This window comes from Coturnix japonica, chromosome 1, assembly GCF_054131305.1.
Source record: "Coturnix japonica strain WE chromosome 1, WE-NBRP24, whole genome shotgun sequence".
NCBI classification, from domain to species: domain Eukaryota; kingdom Metazoa; phylum Chordata; class Aves; order Galliformes; family Phasianidae; genus Coturnix; species Coturnix japonica.
The window spans coordinates 48,675,266-48,698,677 of record NC_140663.1 but is presented as its reverse complement, the minus strand read 5'-3'; the positions used below and the strand labels follow the sequence as shown (position 1 = coordinate 48,698,677).

At 40.9% G+C, this 23,412-nt stretch overlaps 2 protein-coding genes across 6 annotated transcripts; one reads left to right on the top strand and one right to left on the bottom strand.

Moving 5' to 3' along the window:
• The first annotated feature begins 1,357 nt into the window (after positions 1 to 1,357).
• Positions 1,358 to 14,720, top strand: GLT8D2 (glycosyltransferase 8 domain containing 2). The gene is made up of 10 exons (XM_015864365.3): positions 1,358 to 1,617; positions 4,309 to 4,353; positions 5,001 to 5,096; positions 5,882 to 6,050; positions 6,342 to 6,459; positions 9,045 to 9,129; positions 10,956 to 11,068; positions 11,794 to 11,960; positions 13,023 to 13,135; positions 13,704 to 14,720. The coding sequence occupies exons 2-10, from the start codon at positions 4,335 to 4,337 to the stop codon at positions 13,874 to 13,876; spliced, it is 1,053 nt and encodes a 350-aa protein (XP_015719851.1). The 5' UTR covers positions 1,358 to 1,617; positions 4,309 to 4,334; the 3' UTR covers positions 13,877 to 14,720.
• Positions 14,423 to 23,335, bottom strand: TDG (thymine DNA glycosylase). 5 transcript variants are annotated; one of them, XM_015864308.3, is made up of 10 exons: positions 23,207 to 23,335; positions 22,325 to 22,473; positions 21,428 to 21,657; positions 20,846 to 20,915; positions 19,620 to 19,755; positions 19,442 to 19,524; positions 19,269 to 19,363; positions 17,678 to 17,849; positions 17,432 to 17,560; positions 14,423 to 16,495 (listed from the first exon to the last, which is right to left on the bottom strand). In XM_015864308.3, the coding sequence occupies exons 1-10, from the start codon at positions 23,257 to 23,259 to the stop codon at positions 16,356 to 16,358; spliced, it is 1,257 nt and encodes a 418-aa protein (XP_015719794.1). In that variant the 5' UTR covers positions 23,260 to 23,335; the 3' UTR covers positions 14,423 to 16,355. The 5 variants fall into 5 exon arrangements, with proteins under 5 accessions (XP_015719794.1, XP_015719822.1, XP_015719803.1 ...); XM_015864336.2 differs by having other exon boundaries at positions 22,325 to 22,418; XM_015864317.2 differs by having other exon boundaries at positions 23,308 to 23,335.
• Between the last annotated feature and the right edge of the window lie 77 nt (positions 23,336 to 23,412).

The window sequence follows — 23,412 nt, the reverse complement described above, 5'->3', positions numbered from 1 at the left end:
ACCAAAATGTCATGTTCGTGCCATTTATGTTGTTCTTGAGGATCACAGAGCACTCAAATAGGGTGAGGTTGCAAAATAGGATGAGGTTGCAGAGGAGGGATGCTGAGTTCATTAATGAACGCTCTCCTCTACAAGAACAAGGGAAAGTAGCAGATTAGAGAAGCTGTGGATCTTGCAGGCATGTTTAAAATGCAAAAAGAAAAGGTGAGGGAACCAGAGGAACCCCGTTAAGAGATGGAGCAGGCAACAGCAGGGCAGCAGCCCCTCCATTCCTGGCCACTTGCATGAGAGGGCCCAGCTGCCCCCTAGGAGGAGGGCTGACAGTGACCAGCACCCACAGCTGCCCTGCAAGAGGCCACCCCCTCATCCACAGTAGTAGGGCTTCACACTTCTCTTTAATCAAAAACAAATTAATATATTAAATATTAGACTGAATCACAGAGTTGTATGCGTTGGGAGACTGTCTGGAGATCATCTAGTCCATCCCCTTGCTAAAGCAGAATATTGGTGGGAAGGTTCAACCTCTACTGCCATACCTCTAACATCCCCCTCTGACATTGCAGGCCAACATCATACAATAAGAGACATTCATTTCAGAGCAGCCATTGTACTTAGATTTTCTAAGTTTTGCATTGTCTCATGAAAAATAATTGAAGATCTATAATTACTCTTTTCACCAGTGATGGAAGTCTTGTCTTAAAATGTATATATAATTGTAAAACATAGTTCAATTTGTGTTGATTTTATCCCTGCAAAATATATAAGAGGAAAGTTCCTAGACAAGAGGGAGGGAATTCGAGTAAAAAAATTGCTAGAGATCTAAAACTCTGAGGGCATTCCAGGAGTGCTTAGGAGGCTGAGTACTGATATCTGCAAGGTTCTTTAATCTCAGGCCCCTTTGATTCCAACCCAAACCCTTGGGTTTAGACTCTCTTATTTCTCAGAGATTTGGGGCAGAGGCAGTTTAAGTCAGTGTGCATGTTCAGAGTTGAATTTTGCAAACTTTGCTTGGTTTTATTCTTGCAATAACTGTGCCAACAGACACTGGAAAAATGTTGCCTTTCATTTCGACTTTGGCATGCTGTTGTTTGGCTCTTGCACACTAGTTATCTGTTCACATTTACCATAAATAATGACTAGAAACCTAACCTGCAACTAGACAGTTTAAGTAACTTCTGGAACAGTTTGTTTCCTCCTTTCCTCCACCCCCTTAAGACTTTTTGTCTTGTGGGATTTATTTGCAATCTGTTAGATGAAGCTGTAAGGCAAGTTTGCCAGATCTGGGGCTGCATCATCGTTCAGCACATCTGGAAGTGGTTTATGGGCTCTCATTCCTTCAGTGCTGCGTCTGGACTCTGTGCTATTCCTCAGCAGCAGTGAGAGAAAAGAAAACCAGGACAACTCCAAAGTAAACTTTGAAGAGTTTGAAAAAGGAATTGGATCTTAAAACTGTTTCTGTGCCCTGTAAAGCCCTTGCACAGGGGACTTTAAAGGAGGACGATGGGCAAGGAAGCTTTGGCAAGAGAGCTGACTGCTGTGGGCTATCTAGGATCCAAGTAAAAAGCTCTACAGCTCTTCAGGAGAAAGGAGTCCCGAATACTGTGCTGCTTTGAAGAGGTAAAAAGAGTAATTATGCAGGAAATGTCCGAGCAGTAGTGTCACTGTTTCTGAGTTTCCCCTTCTACAGCCCCTCGTTTTGTTACAGATTTTGTCAGCTGAGTTATGGACTGCCAGGTTCTAGGAACTAAAGTCTAAATTCAGGAAAAATGAATAAATATTTGAAGGGGAACAAATATTCCTCTCTTTCTCTAGAAACCAGTAGGTGATCAGTCCGAGTTGCTGAAACTTTGGGAACTTTGTAGTTTTGAAGAGCAGACTTATTTTGTTTGATTCTTTTGGACTTTGGATTTTAAAATGTAAAACACAGTTCAATTTACGTTGTTTTTAGCATGCAAAAGATGTCTTGAAACTGTGACTATTCAACTTTCATTCTGTGCTGATCAGCAGTATTATTTGTGAATCTAGTTTAATTAAAAGCAGTAGTCAGCTCCACTGAAGTCAGTGGAAAATTGCTGTTAGCTTGAATGAGATGAGAATGTTACTTCAAGAGTGTAGGGGCTTTTGTTGTCTATGTCCATATCTAAATGAGTAAAATTTGTAATGGCTAATGCTGCAATACTTGTGTAATGTGTGAGAGAGGGGACGTCTGCACAGTAAGCTTTTGTGACTGATAAGTTTGTTTTCATATCTATGTAAATGAATGCCACATGAAGGGAGTGGGCTGCTGGAATGCAGGCAAGGGCTGCAGATGTGGAAGGAATTTCTCTTAAAAATATTCCTCTCTCTGCAATGTACTCAGCTGTAAGGATCTAAATATACTCAAATATAAGGGGCTTGTAAACAAAGCCTCATCGTTGCTTTATGTATATTTTTATTACCATTTTACGTGCAAATCAAAGGGTGGAGTCTAATTCACAATGCTCCCTCACTATCAGCATTAACCAATGGGAGAGATTCGTTTTTGCGACTCGGGTTTCAAGAATTTTTGTTGTTCCATATTCCTTTTCAGGGAATCAGAATGAACTTCATTTTATAGATGTGCACAGAAACTGTTATCTGTCCTTATCTAGGCTCTAGTGGACTTTTGTGTATGTCATTGGGAAAAATGGGCTTAAATTGTGTAGATAGCTGCTGTAGTGGTGGAATCACACAGTGGTTTCTTCCTTCCCTCCTGCCCCAACTTCTGGTGCTGATTTTTTGCTGTTGTTTTTTCACAAAAACAGCAGTTGTAAACAATACCAGTGCTTCCAGAACTCAAACAAATGTTATCTGTTAGACAATTCTATATTGTAGGGATTATGTTCTTTCCTCTTGGGCATAAAGACATGGTCACTCTTAGGCCTTGTTTAAAAGAGCAGTTTCAGGGAAGGCTACTTCACTTTCCTAAGCATCACAAATACAATGCATGAATATGAGGGCAGCTCTGAAAGTAATGCCTCCTATTGTATGATGTTGGCCTGCAACATCAGAGGCAGCTGTTGGTGGTACAGCAGTAGAGGCTGAACCTTCCCACCAGTGTCCCATTACATGTTGTTGCTGTGTGACAGATGGCAGCAGAAGGGCAGTCTGACAAAATAGGGTTTGACATGGAAGTGTGTATGAAGCAAAATTCCTCCATGCAGAGAAATAGCACCCACTGGCATTCATTCAAATCTGCTGAACATTTATGGGGAACAGCGTATGTGAGCACAGTGAGGTGGGGGTGGTGTGTTTCAACAGTGGGAACAGTGACCATCAGCTCTGCTGATGGAGATTTTTGTGAGCACAGCATGAAGGCTCTTGGTCACTGTTGGCAAAAAGGCATAGCTAATAGTGATGACTGTGTTGAAAAATAGCCTTTTGTAGCAGATAATTTGTTCTATCAGTGTTACTGTGTCCTTTGTAGCTGTCGTAATTCCCAAGAAAATAAATAGAATCATTGAATAATAGAATAATTGAATCGTAGAATCATAGAATAGAATCATAGAATCACAAATGATTCTGTGATTCTATGATTCTATAGAATGGCCTGGGTTGAAAAGGACCACAAAGATCACCCAGTTTCAATCCCCTGATATGTGAAGGTCACCAACCACTAGACCAGGCTGCTCAGAGCCACATTCAAGGCCTTGAATGCCTCCAGGGATGGGGCATCCACAGCCTCCTTGGGCAACCTGTTCCAGTGCATCACCACCCTCTGTGTGAAGAACTTCCTCCTAATCTCTAACCTAAACCTCCCCTGTCTCAGTTTCAAACCATTCCCCCTTGTCCTATCACTATCCATCCTCATAAACAGCTGTTCCCCCTCCTGTTTACATGCTCCCTTTAAGTACTGGAAGGCCACAGTGAGGTCTCCCCCGAGCCTTCTCTTCTCCAAGCTAAACCAGCCCATAGGAGAGGTTCTCCAGTGCTCTGATCAGGGGGCACTAGGAGGAGCGATCATAGGAGGCACTACTTTCAGAGCGGCCTACATATAAGCCACTTTGTACAAGTTCCCCTTTTACTGTTGCTGGTAGGACAATTCCTACTTTGGGAAGTATATTCTAGCAAGAGGGTAGTATTTGTGATAACTCTTGTGTTTTATTTGAGATCTGAGATAGGTGTATTTACACATTGCATCTGATGGTGTTTTGACACCAATTTATAAATTATTTAAAGATGTGTTAAAAATGTTACTTATCACTGATGTAGTTGACTGGGCTGAATGTATTAAAACACAACACATTTCAATTCTTTTCTCTTCTCTCTTTTTCTTTTGTTTTACTACAGACCACAGTTCTTATCCAACAGAACCCATGGCTCTTCTAAAGAAAAGTAAGAGAGATTAAAAGCATTTATAACATACGTATTTTAAAGGAGGGCAGTGGTGCCAAATGCAGTTTCTCAAACCTACTGTAACAGTTGCATACAAATGTGTAACTCTAGTTTTGCTAAATTAAACTTTATTGTCAAAATAGGACTTTTTCTGTACACTGCATCACATAACTATGGTCATAAATCCCACTAGCCTGAGATCACTCGCCACTTTGCAGCCTGATCATTATGGAGCTGGGCTTTTCCTCCAAGGGCACGGGTAGTGAGAAGTTCCAGTAAGCAAAATAGAGGTAAAAATGATTTGTTCTTAAAAGTCTCATGGTTTGGCCAATGAAAGAAAGTTCCAGGCTTCTAAAATTCAGAAACATGAATTTAATACTATGGATAACCTGCAGGTAATGGGAGATTAGTGATTTAGTGAGAAACCAGTCAATGAAAGGCAGATGGTTGGAAATAACTGGAAAGAGGTAGAGACGCATTATGCTATTAACACAGCATTTGTAATTTGATCAAATAGCAAGAGAAAGGAGACTTTGGCAAATACATGTTATGATAGGTAATGATTGCAAATTGTCTTTTTTTTTAAAGGTGCAATTAGTACTCTAGCTATTAGAGTGGTTGTTAACCATTTCTCTGTTTTGTTTCAGTCAACCAGATTTTACTGTTACTTCTTATATTAACTGTGTGCGCAATTCTGTACAACAAAGTTCACAAAGCACCTCCTGCCTTAAAGAATGAAGCAGGTAAATGACTTATGTTTCTGATTTATAGTTCTTTCCTCTTCATTTCAGCAGGTTTTTGTTTGTTTCTGTGTTTTCCCCTAATTAAACCAGTTTGCCATTTAAGCTGTTGCATGTGGTCTGGGATACAGAAGTTTTTTGGTTCTGAATTCCTTAAAGAAACTATCAGGAGAGTGACTGAGAACTGTCATCCTGCTTCAAATTTTTATCCCGATGTCACTGATGAAGTTGGAAGCTGGTGTATATCTTTGTTTACACTGTACACTATTTTCTTCCCATTTTATCATTAACAGCTTCCTCGTGGTGCAGAACTTTTCACTATTCCTTTCTAGTGTGCTTCCCAAAGAAGTGAAGCTCATGCAATTGCACCAGCTCTTATGTGTATTTTACCTCCTTCCTATGATAATTTCGAATCTATCATTCAGTTTGTTCTAAATATGCCTGAGAAATCTCAACGATATTCAGACTTTTCAGGTTTCATGTGAGTAAGCAGCTACATGGAGGACAGCCTGAACTGTGTCCTTGTAGGGCAGAAGGTACAGAGAAATCTGTTCTATATTCTGTTTGGAGACATCCAACAGTCCTGTCCACCTATGTGTGGTTCTGGATTAGCGACAGCTCATGCTGTGCGCCTTGGCAAATGTGGATGTATATAAGATCTGGTAAGGAAATGGGGGGATTGTGATATGATTCCGCTGTTTGTAGAACTTTGTGCTCGCTCATATGATTCAGACAGTATACAAAAGTTTTTCAATTTTCTAATGTAACATGTGTTTTGTTTCTTGTAGATGACTTGGAGAGTCCTAAGGAAATGGAGGAAGAAATCCCAGTTGTAATCTGTGCTGCTGCAGGCAGAATGGGTGCAACTGTAGCAGCAATCAGCAGCATCTACAGCAACACAGAGGCTGATGTTTTGTTCTACATAGTTGGACTGAAGAACACCATTCCACATATTCGGTATAAACCAGCCTTATTTTATTTCATGCTGTAATCAGGAGCAGGTTGTTGTTTTCCCTTAGCATGGGCATAAAATTTAGAGGACTTTTCAGGAAATTGCTTCTTCCTTTTGTTTAAGTAGTGCTACTGGTATCAGTCCCCAGAATTCCCTACATGTAGGAATAAGGGTCATTTTGCACCACTCAAGGCACTGACTAGTATAAAGGGGCATGAAATAGTCAGACCAAGTCCACAGCTGTGCCTTTCTGCCTTTCTGAATATTTCTTTTATCACTTTTATTTTTAATCACAGAAAATGGATTGAAAATTCTAAACTGAAAGAAATAAAATTTAAGACTGTGGAATTCAACCCCATGGTACTGAAAGGAAAAATCAGACAAGATGCATCACGTCCTGAGCTACTGCAGCCTGTGAGTACACAAACATCACATAACACATTTTCAGGATTTTAATCCTCATTGCAGGTTTTAAGATAGCCCAGTTCTCTGTTCTGTTACACAGGAGGGGTATAACTTAAAGAAGCATCTTCAGGTTCAATGCTAAGCTGTCAGTCGAGAAGGAAATGTGAACTGTAACAAGCTCCTTGCAGCCCTTCTGTCTTGCTGGGACCTCATCTATTTGGTGGCAAAAACTCAGTGATTTGAACATGTTGCTTTAGAAGGTGAAAGGTGTCATAGTGTTCTTGATGCCTCCATGGCATCGAGTGGGCTGCAATCTGCTCTTGTCTGGGATTAATTCAGAGACTAGAAACTAAAACATTGCTGGCTGGCAAGAGGCAAATCAGATGTTAGGAATTATTAGTAAAGGAGATAGAAACAAAACAGAGAATAACATTATGGCACAATGTAAATACATAGTTTACCCACCACCCTAAATACTCTGTGCAGATTAAGTCCACACTTAAGATTAAGTGTTCACAGAACACTGGAAAAGTTTTAGGACTGTTCAGAGTGTTTGTTCTTGTTGCCCTTCTCTGAGCCTGTGGCATTTCTAATGCATGGAAATAATTTCATGCAGTGTTGCAGAGAGTAATTTAATATTCTTTAGCCTGGAAGTGGCTTTCTGGCATGAAAATGATAGAGAACTGACTGGCAAGGAGGTCAGAATAGGGGATGATTAATTACTGTCTCTTCTAACACAAGAACTAACAGCTATTCAAATAATTTAATAGGAGGAACAGTCAGATCAAAGAAGAAATATTGCATGTTTTTCAAGCAGTGAGTACTATACCTCTAGAACTTGTTGCTAAAATATCCTTTGAATGTAATAAATTCACAGGGATTCAGTGGAGGCTGAAGTGGACTACATCTGGTTCAGGAAATTTCTTGAGTTGGAAATGCATGAAAGCTGCAGAACAGCTTTTCTGTATGCTTGCTGTATTCTTACAAGTGAAATGATCTGAATCAATATGGTTGATGGTCATGCCTTTTCCCTTTGATGTATTCATTATTGATATTGTTGAAAATACTATCCCACATCAGTGTCACTAGTCAAATCATTCCTATGGAGAGGAAAGACGGTGATGTTAACTGTGAAGCTAACACAGTCCAGGTCCAGGGAAGTTATTATTCCTCTTTACTCAGCACTGGTGAGATTGCATTTGGGATAGTGTTGTCAAGTTCTTAGCTTCCCAGTACCAGAAATTCATGGATTTATTAAGGTGAGTCCAATAGAGGGCCACAAAGGCAATGAAGGGACTAGAATACTGTTGTGGGCGCACACAGCAACAGAATACCTATATGTGAAGAGAGGCAAATAGAGCTGGGACCATTCAACCTGCAGAAGGGAGGGCTCCAAGAGATCTGATCAATGTGATTATTAAATACTCAATGGGATGGATGAAGACAAGAAAGCCAGATTCATTTCAGTAGTTCCTGCTAGTAGGGCAAGAGGCAATGGGCAGAAGTTCAAACCATAACATTTGATCTCAACACAGGGTCAGTCTTTTCTTTTTTACAATGAAGGTGGCCAAACACTGGATCAGGATGTGATGTCTCCATCTATGGAGATATTCAGAACCCAATTGAACACAGTCCCAACCAGTTCGGCCTAGTGGACAGCCCTTGAGCAGATGGAAAAGGCTGGGAGGGATCTTCATTCCAACATAAATGATTCTGTGATTCTGATGGAAGAGAAGCTATTTTGGACTGGTTGGTTAGGCCCACAGTAAACAAAATAGGGATAAATAATTAATAATAATGCAGACAATACACTGGTAAATCTACATGAAACACGCAAATGATAGTTGCCTGGTGCTCAATGATGAGAGAAATAAAAACAATATTAATTGAGACAGTGTCATCTGAAATCCAGGAAGAAAATTCTCTAACCCCAGTGTGGTGTTAGGAAGCAGCGTTCCTTTCTTCCTCACAATACTTACTGGGCATCTTGACAAGTCAAGCATGTGCTTTCAGAGTTAAAGTTCTACATTTGAACAGTTATAATGTACATATTCATTCTTTTCCAAGAACTCATTAATTTATGCTAATGTCCTTCTGGGTGTGCATGGTAGGAAACTCTGGTGGTCTTAGAGCACCTACTTCCTCCTCATTTTTCCATCATCATCTTCATCACAATGACTTTTGGCTGCCCAATAGCTTTTTCCCCAGTTTGGCAGATTTCCATTGCTTGTAATGCCATAATGAGCAACTTCCTACCATGGTGCACTGTAACCTAAAACAATATATGTTAAATCCAAGAAAACAGTCTTTGCACATGGTGGTTGTAAAGATAAAAGAAGTCTATGGTGACTTCATTGCTTCTGTGAAGCAGGAATCACTGAGAAGAAGGCTGTTCACACAACAAGCAAAGTTAAATTGGGAAGTTTTGGAACTAGCATAGCATTTATTGATTCCTTTTGCTTAACTAATATATTGGTTCTTAAGCTAATATACTGATCCCTATTGCTAAAACAGCCTTTATTAACACAAGCTTGAGACTAATGCATTAAACTTCTTTGTCATTTAGTATTTACTCTTCTTTTCCTGTTTAATAGCTGAACTTCGTTCGATTTTATCTTCCTTTGCTTATCCAGAAACATGAGAAAGTCATATATTTGGATGATGATGTCATTGTTCAAGGTAAGATGTCTCCAAAAAGCCATTTCTAGCAGAATTAGAGTAAAACTTATTGCAGCTTTCATGGTCATCTCAAAAGACAGGATATAATGAAAAGCAAGTAAGCTGCTAGGAACGTTGTGCTTGTGAAAAACACAGATAATCTCCGTATTTATTTAGAGGAATTGTTGAAGAAAAGCATGTCTCTGCTTATCTGCTTAAGAGTTGATTTTGGACAAAAATACATGCACTCTTTTCATTTAAATTAGATTTGGTCAATTGCTGAAAGATACCTTGGTTTTCACTTGGGTGCTACAGTATTTACTTGTGTGTGTGACTTGTGTTTCCTGCTAGCGTTCAAATTCCCACAAACATTGGCAGTGCCTTACCCAGAGTTGTATATATAGAGAGTTTCTGACCCCCACTTGACCTGCATCCCTCCTTCCTGCACTCATTCACCAGGAAGGAGACTACTTTAAGCCTGAATTCACTTCCTAGTAGGACCCAAGGCACTGTTCGCATAGGCTGCAAGGAGGTGGCTTGTAGCAAAGGGGAGGCAGGGCTTTCTCTTTCATTAGGGTATGCCAGACTGTGTCATCTGATAGTGCTTCTGGAAACACAGAGTAAGGTGCAGTTGTGCATTACAGCTTAAGGATAGGCTGCTGCATACTGAAGTGGCCTCTCCTGTTACTTCTCTTGTTTCATATCTACAGCTGTGAAACAAGCTGACTCAGCTGCTTGACCTGGCAGAAGACAAGCTATGTTAAAAAACAAAAACAGAAACAGACCAACTAAAAACATAACAACCGTGCCCCGGTGGCGCAGTGGTTAAAGACGCCGCCTTGCAACACTGGGGCCCGGAGTTCGAATCCCCCCTGTGGCGCAAGTGGTAGAAGTGCCGCTCTGCTACACAGAGGCTCGAATCCCGGGGGCTGGACTCGATGATCTCTAAGGTCCCTTCCAGCCCGCACAAAACTATGAAACAACAAAACACAGAATCCTTTTTTCTCATGTTTCCTCAGTCAGCTTAGCTTGTTTTCCCTTGGGCAGTGTAACCATAGGGCTTAGAAGAGGAGAATAAGGTTGGGAGGAGGGTGGGAGTCTCTGTTTTGGCAGCTGCTTATCTGTAATATGAGAGAGCACTCTGTCTGATGTGTCTGGAATGGGAGGGAATGGGAGCTCTGACAAGGTAAGGGATGAATGAGGATTTCAGGGTTTAACTTGGGGTCTGTTTGTTGGTCATTTGCTTTCTGTGGAGCAGTGAGAATGAAACACGTTGAACTTTTGGAACAAAATCCAGAGAGGCTGTTGAGTCTCCTCTGAAAATGTTCACAAACCATCCAGACACCATCCTCTGGAAGGTACTGTAGGGAGCCTGCTTTAGCAGGGGCTGGACTAGATGATCTCCAGAGGACCTGACACATACAACTCTGTGATTCTGTGTAGTAGTTGTAATACAGTAATATCAGGGGGGAAAAAAACCAACCCAAAAACCAAAACCCCCAACAACCTGAAAAGGCACTTCTGAGGGGAAGAACTAGTAGAAAGCATAACTCTGTAACCACGCTTTTTAACAATGTAATCAGCTTCTGCTTTAGTTGTTTTTAGGTGTTCAGAGCAGATTATCGTCATCAGTATTCAATGCATCCACATCTGCAGTGAGACAACCAGGTGCAGGACTCAAATTTGAAAGTTTTCCCATATTGCAGAACTCAGCCTTGACTGATATCTGGACTATCTGCTGAAACTGTCAAGTTTGTAACTAACATATATGAGAACGGAGGTTATCCCGCAGTCTGTGTAGCCTTGTGGTGCATTTGTTCTTACGCTCCTGAACTGTGTGTAAACAGGTGACATCCAGGAACTCTATGACACAAAGTTGGCTCCTGGCCATGCTGCGGCTTTTTCAGATGACTGTGACCTCCCTTCCACACATGAGATGGTTAGAAGTGTAGGGATGCAGGTAAGATTCCGTTCTGTAATTCTAATCATGAATATATTGACTCATACATGTAGTATGGTTCTATATCTTCCTCAAAATATGTATGTAGTGATGGGATGAGAGGAAATGGCTTTAAACTGGAAAAGGGCAGATTTAGACCAGATATTGGGAAGAAATTCTTTACTGTGATGGTGGTGAGACACGTGCACAGACTGCCCAGCAAGGTTTTCATTTACATCTTTGTTGCTCTTTGGATTCTACCTATTTACTTACTATGCCAACATTCATTTTGCAATCAGTAAATCATGATTTCTTCTGGAACACCCAACAAAGACAGAGTAAATGATGTTTGTACAGTTTGAATTAGGAATGAAACAGGGGAAAAGTGTTTGAAGTCCAATTCCTGAGTTGAGTTCCACAGAACAGACACTGAGTCACTCTATTATTATAGCCCTGCCAGTGTCATGCTATGTCCTTTAGAGTATAGAAAGACCAGAACGTGGTGAGGAGAGAGCTTGATAGAATGTCCATGGTATAATAATGTGGAAGAAGTGATTTGGTAACTGGGAGCACTGTGCCTTTCAACCCTGTGTCATATGGAAATAGAGATAGGTAATAATCATCTAGAAACTCACCTCTGGGAGTGCCCATGTAGTAACACAGAGCTACACTTACTCTTACATTCATTGAAATTCACAGGGAATAAATGCATTTCTTTTTTTTTTTTTTTTTTTTTAACTTCCTAGAACACATACATGGGATTCCTGGACTACAGAAAGCAAGCAATAAGAGACCTCGGCATCAGCCCCAGCACCTGCTCCTTTAATCCTGGTGTAATTGTTGCTAACATGACTGAATGGAAAAACCAGCGGCTCACAAAGCAGTTGGAAAAATGGATGCAAAGAAATGTAGAGTATGTAAAGAAATCCAGCTTTGCACTTAAATGCAAACCGAACTTTAAAGTGTCACCTTCTGTTTGTAAGCTCTCTAAAGACTGTAATTCTATAAACAGTCTTTCTTCGCTTCACAAAATCCCAAAGTAAATTTCTACGTGCTTAGACATGATCGATAGCGGAGCAGGAAATGCCACTTGGAATTTCGGCCTTGCTTTCAATCACACTCAATCTTGAGGGGCACTGAGAACATGTGGTTCTTGTTTTGGGTTCAATTTTGCCGTGGTTCAGCACACTTACAATTTTCCCTTCTTGAGGCTGGTTTAGAGAGGAATGAATATTTCCTTGTTTGTGTGGGATCTACCTGAACTGACATTGGGTATCACATTTCTTGAATACCAACAGAAAACACTTCTTTCTCTGTAGATGGAATAAAATGAACCTGACGTGAAAGATAATCATTTGGCTTTGACTATGATGAAGTCATGAATATAATGTGTTCTTTTTTTGTTGTTGTTCATCTGTTTGCAAATTTGACGCTTTCTTTCCCTGCAAAGGCTTAAATTTAGGAAAGCTGAATTGAAACAGTTATTTGTGCTTTTGGACTCCATTCATTATTAATTTCAGAACTGAACAAAGGAGGAAAGACAGAAACAGTGAGTGTGTGAATGAATGAAAAGCTCCATGGCTTTCTCTTACTCTGTTCACTTCAGGCCTCAAAGCTGGGCAGGTGGGAAGCAGAAGGATGACAGATGCACGGCAGCACATACATCCTCTTAAGAAACCAGGCTAAAATAGCCTTGATTCCTTTATGTTGACAACCTTTTTTTTCCTACTGTAAACTTTTTCAGCCTCACAGACTGCAGAGTAGTCGGCTTTGTGTTGGGTCTGACTCCCAGCACATTGCTTTGTAGCAATAACCTACTCAGCAGGAACTGGAGCTCCAAACACAAGCAATTAACAGCGTTATAAAGGAATGTGCTGACAATCAGGCTGTTCAGAATACTTACATTTTAGTTGTCTGCTTTTTGTACTGAAGATTCTTTGATTGAAGTTCAAACATTTTCTTTGTTCTTTCGCAGGGAAAACTTGTATAGCAGCACCCTTGGGGGAGGTGTGGCGACCTCTCCAATGCTGATTGTATTTCATGGAAAGCATTCCACTATTAATCCCATGTGGCACATACGGCATCTCGGTAAGTTGAACCACCATTTGCAGCTGGAACCCAATAAAGCGAGAGGTCACGATTCCAGTATAGGACCTTATGTTAGTTACGGGACTGCAGAATAATTGCTCTAAATTTTCCTAGGCCATGGAAAGAAATGTATGAAAGATCTGAATATAGTCACAGACTGAAAAAAATAACATCAGACACTTCTGGCAGGCACAGCAGAAGTACATGGGATGCCTGGCAGCCTCTGCACAGCCCATGTTCTGGAGGATGCTGTTGACATTCACCTGGCAATGGTGACTTATCCCGAGCAGATGATAGCTCAGCTAGCACAGTAAAGTGAACGGTATGATGAAGCTGTATGTTAATCCCAGCTACCAGGATGCTGCTGTTGAGAGGAAGCTGAGATTTTTCAGATGCAGAGTTAAAGAGGCCTGAAATTGAAAAATGCTGCTCTATTACAGAGTTAGTTGCCTACTGACAGGTGAAACCACGCTTATCAGGCTTCTGAAAAACCAAACCAATAGTATTTACCTCATCACATAGCATCTTCAGTACTAAAAGCTGAATTTCATTCCATGTACTCATGCAGGTTGGAGTCCCGATGTCCGGTATTCAGAGTATTTTCTTCAAGAAGCTAAATTACTTCACTGGAATGGGAGATATAAACCCTGGGACTACCCCAGCGTTCACACTGACCTCTGGGAAAACTGGTTTATTCCTGACCCTTCAGGGAAGTTCAAATTAACGCGTCCTGACAGCTGATACTGAAAACACTTCAACGCATTCAAATGCTTTGGTTTGCAGTATGTTAATAGTTGGCAATGAGAGACATCAAACGGTGTAACTAACTGATCTTAGAAAATTGTTTCTTACATTTCGCCATCAAATGACCATCAGTTTCATGGGCTCATGGGTGGTGTTTTAGTTACAGAGTTCACCTTTTCTTCTTTTTTTTACTTTCAAATAAGGCGAGGAAACAAGTTTACTTTGCAATGAGATATTTTTATTAAATATTTACTGAGGTGAAGTCAGATAATGTGTTTCAATGTCAGGTCCGGTATCTGCCAGGAGAAAAACCATCTACAAAGGAAATAACTTGTGATGTTAGATGCAAGGTGTCTTTAGTCTGTCAGGTGACATGGAGCAGCTCAAAATTACAACTCAGGCAGCATTTTAGTAAGTGGAGTTCAGCTGCATGATGATCATTTTGCAGAGTTTCTCTATTTGTGCAGTCAGCATATGACATATCTTGCAGCGTATTTAGGCCACCGCTAGCAGGATGCAAAATGACACTCAAAGACACTGTGATACGATTCCTGATTTTATTGTGAAACAGAGATTTAAGACAGATTAAGAACCTCTGGGTTACTGTAATGAAAAGAGCACCAGTCCCGAGGGAGTACACAGACTGCAGTAGTGAGAGAAACGGTCATTATACACATAACTCTATTTTATACCTAGTAGGTGCCTCTGTTCCAGAAGAGACCTTTCCCTTCAACCCCAACAGGAGAGCAGTACAGCAGTTCTGTACTACTGTGCTACCTCATCAGCAGTGCTAATTACATGCTTCTAATTTTGCTGAAAAATAAAACTGAATTGTAACAAATCCCTGACACGAGGTACTTTGAGCACCTGTGAGAAAACGCCCATGTAAACAGCAATATGAGATACAGTACGCTTTAAATAACAGACAAGACAAATCCTATGCCGTTCTGACAACACACGGAGCAGCTTTATGCTGAAGCTGATAAACACAATCTTAATGCACACTTCCTTGATTTCAGACGCTCAGAATTAAGCCACGTAATTTGGGACAAGGATTGTAAACATCATGCCTGCCTCACAACAGGATGGCAGTGCGTGAGCTCAGTGTGAGCTGTTACAGCAGGATTAGCATCTACGCCAACTGACTGCACTCAGTGCAGGGCAACTGTCAGCGGCTGTGAGGAAAGGATAAAGCACCAGAACAGGAACCTCTGACCAGCACTGAGTGGGGAGACACTGCTTGTATCTATTTTTCAAGTATGTGAAGCACCTTCTCTCATAAGATCATCAAAATGTGAACGTTTTGATCAGCTTATTGCTTTTACTTCACCTCTTCCTCATGTGGTAGAAGAAGGGAAGTAGGTGATGGTTAGGCACAAGCACAGAATCTCCTTTCTTTCTCAGTTCCCGGTATTGGCCAAAGTTGTGTATTGTTTGAGCAAGTTCCTCAGAAGAAAGCTGTAGTTCCAACAGCTGTCAACTTAATTCATGGAACAGCTGCCCTTGACTTCAACTTAATACATTTTTTTACGCATAAGATGTGTAAGAAAAACACCCTCTAAGGTCTCGAAGAGAAGTTAACATAAAAAACTGCTAAAGCACAATCTTCTTTCACCCTGTGTTAACTGTACCTGACACAAATGACGTAACTGCAGGTGGGTTTTTACAGGGAACACACTCTTTCAGTTCCCTGCCATATAAACTGTTCACTTGCTAAGGTTCAGAAGAGACTAATCACAAAGAAGTGACTGACAAATGCCACAGATTTGAGAACCACTTTTCTTTTTTACAGAATTCCAGTTCCTCACACTAGAATTTAAGAGAGAAAGAGACGGAATGATAAGAACAACTTATTCTAAGACTAGAATATTTTAGGCCCTGTCCTGTGTGACACGAATTTTCCTGACCAGTGCTGAGTTGTCTCTGCTCCCTTAAACCTGACCATAAACAGACTGAGCTCACTATTCCTAACTTGAAGTGCAAAGGGAGTCTTAAAAAAGCAACATTTGTTTAAATGTGCATAATTAAAAACACCACTTTGTATAAGATAAGGGTACACTTCCATTTTCCCCCTCTAGATATAAAAGGACTATAAGATATCCAAACATTGATGCATCAATAAAAAGTATACTGCTGCTCTTACTCCTACTTACAATGTATGGAATAAAATTAACGCCCTAAAGAAATCTTCACAAACGAGAAAGCAGTTTGTCAAAAACTGCAAGAAATGGCATACATTAAATACAAAACTCATATACAAAAAAAAAAGGCTAACTTGTTTTTTTAAAGTTTGGACAGTTCCTTAAAATTACCTACTTCATCGATTTGAGCCTACCACACACTTATTTAGGACTATAATAAAATATCTAAGGGAGATAAAATACTATTAAAATGCTTCAGTTGGAGAACCGAGGTACCAATCTTGATCACTGCATTAAAACTGCAGCATGTATGCATAGCTGAGAAGAAAGAGCTCTCACACATTACTTCCCTCTTGTTCTTGCGTCATACCAGCACCGAACTCTGGAATCTGGTCTGCAAAGGACTGCGTCATCCACTGTCCATTAGGAACTTCACCAAAAGATGAGCCCTCGCAGTACTGTGGATTGCTTGGTGCTGAGAAACAAACAGAAATGAAGTATGGTTGGAAACACAGTTGAGATCAACAACTAAGACAAAGCCACACGAAACCATCTAAAAAAACATGTTTGCCATTTGTATCTTCCCTTGTACTTTTCAACTACCTACTCAGACTGCAGCTCAAACCTATTCTTATTGAATGTCTGCTTTTAGAGACCCAGATTATTCCACCCATTAGTTTTTCCACAGCACTTCTTTGAACAATGACCTCAAGGGTGGCAAAAACGTAAGCTAAGAGTCTGAACATTTAAATGAATACTTCACTTTGCAGCATTTTCTGAGTAAAACTCTTCTTCTCAAAGGGACAAAATAGGGTTAGTATAACACAAATTAAATTTCGCGTTCTCACTGAGATTAGGACTAAAAAGACACTAAAGAAGGTGGCAGTTTACTTCTGACATTATTTTTTCCTTTTTTAATTTTTTAAATTTTTAATTAGTTGGTGGCATTTTGGGAAATAGAATTCCTGGTATCACAGTTACATGTTGCCCAAGGAAGCTGTGGATGCCCCATCCCTGGAGGCATTCAAGGCCAGGATGGATGTGGCTCTGGGCAGCCTGGTCTAGTGGTTGGTGACTCTGCACGTAGCAGGGGGTTGAAACTAAATGGTTGTGGTCCTTTTCGATCCAGGCCTTTCTGTGATTCTGTAGTTATAGCAAGATTACTAGACTCATTCTTCTAGCCTTCAAACTGTATGGCCACTACACCAGCTATTCCAACACAGACGGATTACTTGGAGTGTTCAAATACTCCTCTTTCATTTGCCCCACCAAGAATAGAACAATTTCAATTATCTGTCACGTCATTCTATGACTTCATTGCTTAAAGGGTAGAAAATTAAGCGTATGGAATGGTTATAAGAAATTATACAGCATGGTTTAGAGAATGAATGTCCCAAGCACCACCCTTTACCAGTTCCATTTGAAGAGAAATTGCACTGTTCGCTTTCATATGGCGCACGATCACAGTAAGCTCCTCCATATGCTGCTTCATAACCTGGATCATATTTTTCTTCCTTGACAGCCATCTTTTTAGCATCCTCTGCAGAGAGAGCAGACCTCAAGTATTAAGAACAGGAAGTGTTCAAAGAACATTTTCACTAGAGAATATGTGAAAAATGCAACCATACATTTTAAAAGAGAATTCCAATAACTATACCTTGTGCAAGCTGTAAGTCAAAGGTGTACTGCACCTCCTGCACCTCTGTGTTTGGTGCAATGCCTTTCAGCTGATCCCTTAAGTCTTTTAGCTTTATGTAATAATGAACTTTATCTTGTGCACGAGGAAACTGAGCACATCTTGCACTGGATGATGGCATAACGTAGCACAGCTTAAGAAAAAGAAAAATAGCATTAGTGATCCCTAATAGTGCATCATGAGTAACTGACAGTTAAGCTTGTGTTATTGTTCTAATTTTTTGCACAAACATCTGCTGATACCAAAGAAGTTTCTAGGAGAGGACAAAAGGAGCTCATTTTTCCTCTCCAGCTCGTGGTCTTGCCCTAAAGAGAGGGGCTGAGTATCAGCTGATGAAGCCAAGACAATTCTCACCACTCGTTTACATGCTGTAGGAGAAATGATACAAATACGTGTTCAAGTAATTACAAGCATAAGCCAGAGAGGGAAGCACACTGCAGAACTCTGTGAACAAGTGGGGCTCATAGCCAGGAAGGCTGCAGAGCATGTGATAGCATGCAAAAACCCAAATCCAGCAAGAAAAGCATCATGAGTCAATAATTAGCCTTGATTCTTGGCCAAGCATGCCTATGTCACACATCTTAACTGAAGCCAACTTAGGTGTTTCCATTTCTGCTGACAGCCCTAACTAAAGGCTTGAAGTTAGTTCAGAAAAAAGGAATCCCAACCAATACATTTATTACAGATCAGTATTTAAGAACAAGTACTTGTAAAGAGGGTTATTCATTTATCATTTCCTACATTTCCTGCAGAAGTACTTAAAAGCAACCCAAGAAAGAAGCATTTTATCACCAACAGTTCTTCAGGTTCTGATGGCAACACTCCACCATTAGAGAGGGACAGTTTAAACCACTTAAACTTGAAGCACTAACAATTTGGGATGGATAAAAAGACACCCTAAAAACAGTTGCCTTTGCTATTAAGAACAGGTTAAACAAACCTATCTGTGATGATACATAGCTGGTCTCTTGGATACCTTCCAGCGCCAGATGCCCACGATAAACATGTACCTTCCAGTTGTAGATGCCTATCATTAATGCACTCTTCATCAGAAAACTGTTGCACCTTAAGCATCCAATTTAATTTCAAGCTGCAAATCAGCTTAAGATGACTGAGGCTGACTGAAGTGTTTGAGCATGCTCAGAACAGAAATGCTGCAGTATGAAAGCTCAATCACGGACTTCCTATTCTTTTTTCCTCAGCTGTGGCTCCTAGCATTAAAATTCAGTAGTATTAGCATGCAGGTAATCGGATGCAGATAATCAGATGGAAGTAGATGACAGTTACAAAGGCACATGTGTTTTATTAAAATTTTAAATACTCTTCAGAAAATGAACTAACCTACTAATCACAACACAGCATTTCCAAAATAATATCTGCCAATCTGATTAAACTGTGTAAAAGACGTGCCTGAAAATGACCCAATCCTACTTTCTCTAATTAAGTAAAAGCCCTTCACATTCCTTACAATTCGACATTACTGTAAGTGGGTGTAAGCACCAAGATTTCATTAGCTGTGAAATAACCAAAGAAGAGTGATTTCAGTACTTACAGTTTCTGTCTCTGGTACCTTGTGTGGCTGCAATCCAAATTCCAAGTTCTTAACTCTTATTCCAAAAACTTCCCTACTAAAAATTTCATAGATACCTGGAAGAGGAAGGCCAGGATGAGTGGATAAAAAAAGGCTACCAATAGAACAAACTCATTCAAAATGAAGATTCTCACATTTTCCATTGAAAGCTGCTATACGAGGTTTATACTTCTGTAATTTCTGCATCAGGATTCGCCCTCCTTCTCGAAACTCTTTACTGAAAGACAAAGTTAATTAAAACAAAAACTTGAAATTATAATCAAAACACCATTAATTCCTTAACAAGCACTATATTCTCTTGTGTTATCCTGCCTGGAGAGGTCTTTGCTTCCAGGTGTTGTCCTTTCTACCATATTTGTAAATCCAATCCCATATTTATGCGGTAAGGTGTGGTCATCCATATGGTTCAGCTGTTCATTACTCAGACCAGACATGAAGAGACACTTCCCTGCAAAAGAAGGTAGGTATTCACTTTTAAAAACACACAACAGCAAGAAAAAACACCACCACCAATAAACCATTGGCTACCGAGGCACAGTAACAGATTCCTGAAGGAAAAGCCTATGTTAGTAGAGAATCAGCTAATTTGGGGGAAACAAAGAGGTAAATACAGTAGGTCAGCTTTCTCTTACATCTTCGCCACTGCTTTTTATTGCACTTGGCCTCTCTGACAGTATCCACTGACACCTGAAAATAATATTTAACATATAAAAGCATAGTTTAGATGGTGTGCAGTGTCAGTCTCCAAGTTAACCACACATAGTTCCTAATGCTCTGACAATCTTACAAATGCTTGGATTTGTCACGGCACGTACATCTATTCTGTTTCTTGGCAAACCAGACTATTAGATTAGCTCACTTGCAGAACACTGGGAGATAATATAGGATTTACTGGTCTGCTGGGTACCAGAAACTTCTTTGACTGGACTATCACAGGGCTGCAAATCAGCCTATGTGGAGTTCCTTGTTACCACAGCTGGAATTAATCCTGCTGTGCAATACAGTGTCTTTCAACTGAGCTCACGAGTGACCTCTCTCTATGGGAACGTGCTGCAGAAAACGTTATTTAAACAGAAAAACAGGCTAAAAAACTGTCTGGAGAATCAGGTATGCGACATATGCCTGCTGGGAAATGGTAGCAGCTGCTGCTTTTTCTTCAGTTAGGAAACTCATTTAGTAGAAATGAATACACGTACAAGGAAGAGGAATTGCTGAAATACCTCCTGAGCAAAACATGAACAGTTCTGTAGTGAACTGATGCCTACTGACTTCCCCTTGATAACTCAAGAGCTAATTGTTTGATTTTTACTCCTAATGTTGCACATTAAGACGTTATTTAGTAATACAATCCAATAAGTTGCATTTACTTGACAATTCTGAATCTTTCATTTTACTCTTTATTACATACACTATTTGTTAGAAAAAGTTACGGTGTTTCAATTAAAAACACATCTCCTAAAAAACCACCCCAACAGCTTAATTTAAGCACCACAAGTTCTAACATTTCTGCAAATGCCATAAATAAAGAGAAAACATACAAAAATGGTTTCCAGGTCCAGGGTAATGATGTCCTTTGTAAGCTGCCATCAAGCCAGGGTTTATGCCAATCTGCAAAGCAAGACACAGCCCGTTTTAATGACTGGAACATGGCTTACTGTTCAGAAATGTAAGTTATAGGAAGGAAGCCTATTCTACTCTCTGATGTTACTGTCGATAAACAAAAGCACATCACTGATATCCTCCAGCATTGCTCAAAAACCTGATAGTTTTACAATGGGGTTTCACTGATGTGCAATGTCAAAAGAGCAGCCTTCTAGTGTGCTTCACAGCCACTGCTGCAGCACTTGTGGTGAGCTGTCAAGCAATGTTAGTTCATGACTATGCATTAAATGTAAGCCTCAGACTTCTCAATAAGTAGTTATGTTGCTATGACTCTTAACAGAAAACACAAAGCAGCTGTACACACTGGATGCAGTTTAGAAACATCATGGCAAGATCTTGCAAGGTGTAAGTAATATAGATGCATAATGAAGGAGTGTAAATCACAACCACTGTGGCTGGACTGTAAAACACAGCACACACACCATTTCTACTTCATTGTGTAACTGTGAGTTACTCACTATTACGATGTCCAGATCGAAGGTCAAAATATCAGGTAAAGTCTTTGTCAGAAGCTCAGCTTCAGACACACCATTAAAACGGTTCACTTTTCTTTTCACTTTAAAAGTATCTGTGATCTTTTCCTGTTTCCCTTTTGACTTGGTCACTTTTTCCTTCTTAGCAGCAGGCTTTTTAGGTTGCTTTGGCTCAGTTGCTTTGGCTTTTCTCTTCCTTCCACCTTTTTTAACATCTGAAACATAGCAAATACGTTCGTTGTACACTTCTAAGGCTACAGCATGGACATTTAAACAGCAAGAACTATGCATGTGACAGGCAACTACGCTGACTTAGGATGCAAACCAACAACAGCCTCATGACTGGGCCATGTTGTCTGAATGCTGTACACAACAACCTTTTGGAGGCAGTTTCACTTGTTTTGGAGAATATGCCAGAACATGCAAGTTTAGGTTCTGAGAAATGCTGAAGCGAATTCTAGTCTACCATTCACTCCTCAGCCTCTGAATAGGAGAAAGCATTGTTGCAAATCACATAACGTATTGAGGGCTGTGTACCCAAAGCAACAGGTCTCAGGGTAAGGTCTGAACTTGTCACGACCACATAGGAACTGAACACTGCATCAGCTGTACAGAGTTCCTTGTTTACAGAGCAGCCCAATGCACTGTGCAGCAAGGTAACATAGGAGAGCTTGAGGGTCCAAGGTTTACTTCTCACCTTTTTCATTCTTTGGTAACAAATGTTATTAAGCAAATACAATTAATTGATACTTTCTCAAAGACTATCAAGAAAATTAAACCCAGCAGCTCCAAAGCAGGTGGTTTATCGAGACAAATACATATCCAAATGTTTATTCCAAATGGTTACTAAGATTGTTAGCTCTCTTAGCCTAATCAAACTACCTTTAGGGGGTTCCTGAGCAAGGTTTGGCTCTGGAATTCTCTCTAGAGTCGGCTGCTCAGTCATGGCTTCCATGGTAGGCAGTGCAGTCATCATCTGGTGGAACGGAAACGTATAAAAAGCTTGAGCTTGCTGGAGATAAGCGTAGTATCTTAAAGAGAGAGAGAAAAAAAAGAGGCATAAATTAACTATTTAGGAATGTAGTGATGTTCCAAAGAGGCTGTAAACACCTTTATCAAGACCAACAAGCACCCAATCACATTCTCCAGCTACTCTATCAATGAGGCAGTAAATTGTTCCTAATATCCAACCTAAGATTCTCACCCTGCCAGACTTTTTGGCTCAGCTGCTGGATCGGTTCCATTTAATATAAAACATTCATGCAGCTCCTGAGCCAAACAAAACTGATGTTCAGATTTACATTAGGGAGCACAGCCGAGACCTGAGGAATATGGTTGACAACGTAATAAGCAAGGAACAGAACCAGTTAGAGCAACACGAGGGGATCTAATTGAACAATGGTCTCTAACAAGATGCCTTCCTTTAAGATGCGTTCTTATTGTATGCACAAAACCCGCCATTAAATCACACACAATTCCCACCTTCTACACACACAAGGCTTCCCCACACACACACTTCAATGCCCCGATCTCCCAGCAGCCCCTCAGCCCCCTGCGGCCTCCTCACATCCCCGCGGCCTGTAGCGGCGCTGCCCCGCCCGGGAGCGCGCACACGTCAGCGTGTCCCATGCGCGCCCCCCGCTCTGCGTTCCCTCAGGACAAGCCGGGAACCACAACAGGCCGGTCCCGTTCCTTGTCCCGGTCCCTATCCCGGTCCCGGCCCCCCAGCCGGCGAAGGTCCATCACGGCGCTGCCCCGCGCTACCTGCCCAGTTCCTCGGCCTCCATGGCCGAGCGCGGCGCCCCTCCGGCCGCCATGGGGCTATTGTCACAGCTCCCACACCCCCACTTCCCAGCCCCACCGACCTGCCGGGCAGCCGCGAAGCACGTGATCAGCGCCGGCCAATGGCAGCGCGCGATTGGGCGGGCGGGGGAGGAGTCGGCGGAACAGCAGCCGGAAGTTGCGCGTAG

What these genes read in the sequence shown, in the direction of transcription:
- GLT8D2 (XM_015864365.3), top strand. An exon ending in GTCCTGAGCTACTGCAGCCT is followed by an intron (nt 6,460 to 9,044) that starts GTGAGTACACAA and finishes CCTGTTTAATAG; the next exon opens with CTGAACTTCGTTCGATTTTA. An exon ending in TGATGATGTCATTGTTCAAG is followed by an intron (nt 9,130 to 10,955) that starts GTAAGATGTCTC and finishes GTGTGTAAACAG; the next exon opens with GTGACATCCAGGAACTCTAT.
- TDG (XM_015864308.3), bottom strand. Translation starts at nt 23,259, where the DNA reads ATGGCGGCCGGAGGGGCGCCGCGCTCGGCCATGGAGGCCGAGGAACTG. An exon ending in AGCAGCTTTCAATGGAAAAT is followed by an intron (nt 19,364 to 19,441) that starts GTGAGAATCTTC and finishes TTCCTCTTCCAG; the next exon opens with GTATCTATGAAATTTTTAGT. An exon ending in TGACTTACAGCTTGCACAAG is followed by an intron (nt 17,561 to 17,677) that starts GTATAGTTATTG and finishes CTCTCTCTGCAG; the next exon opens with AGGATGCTAAAAAGATGGCT.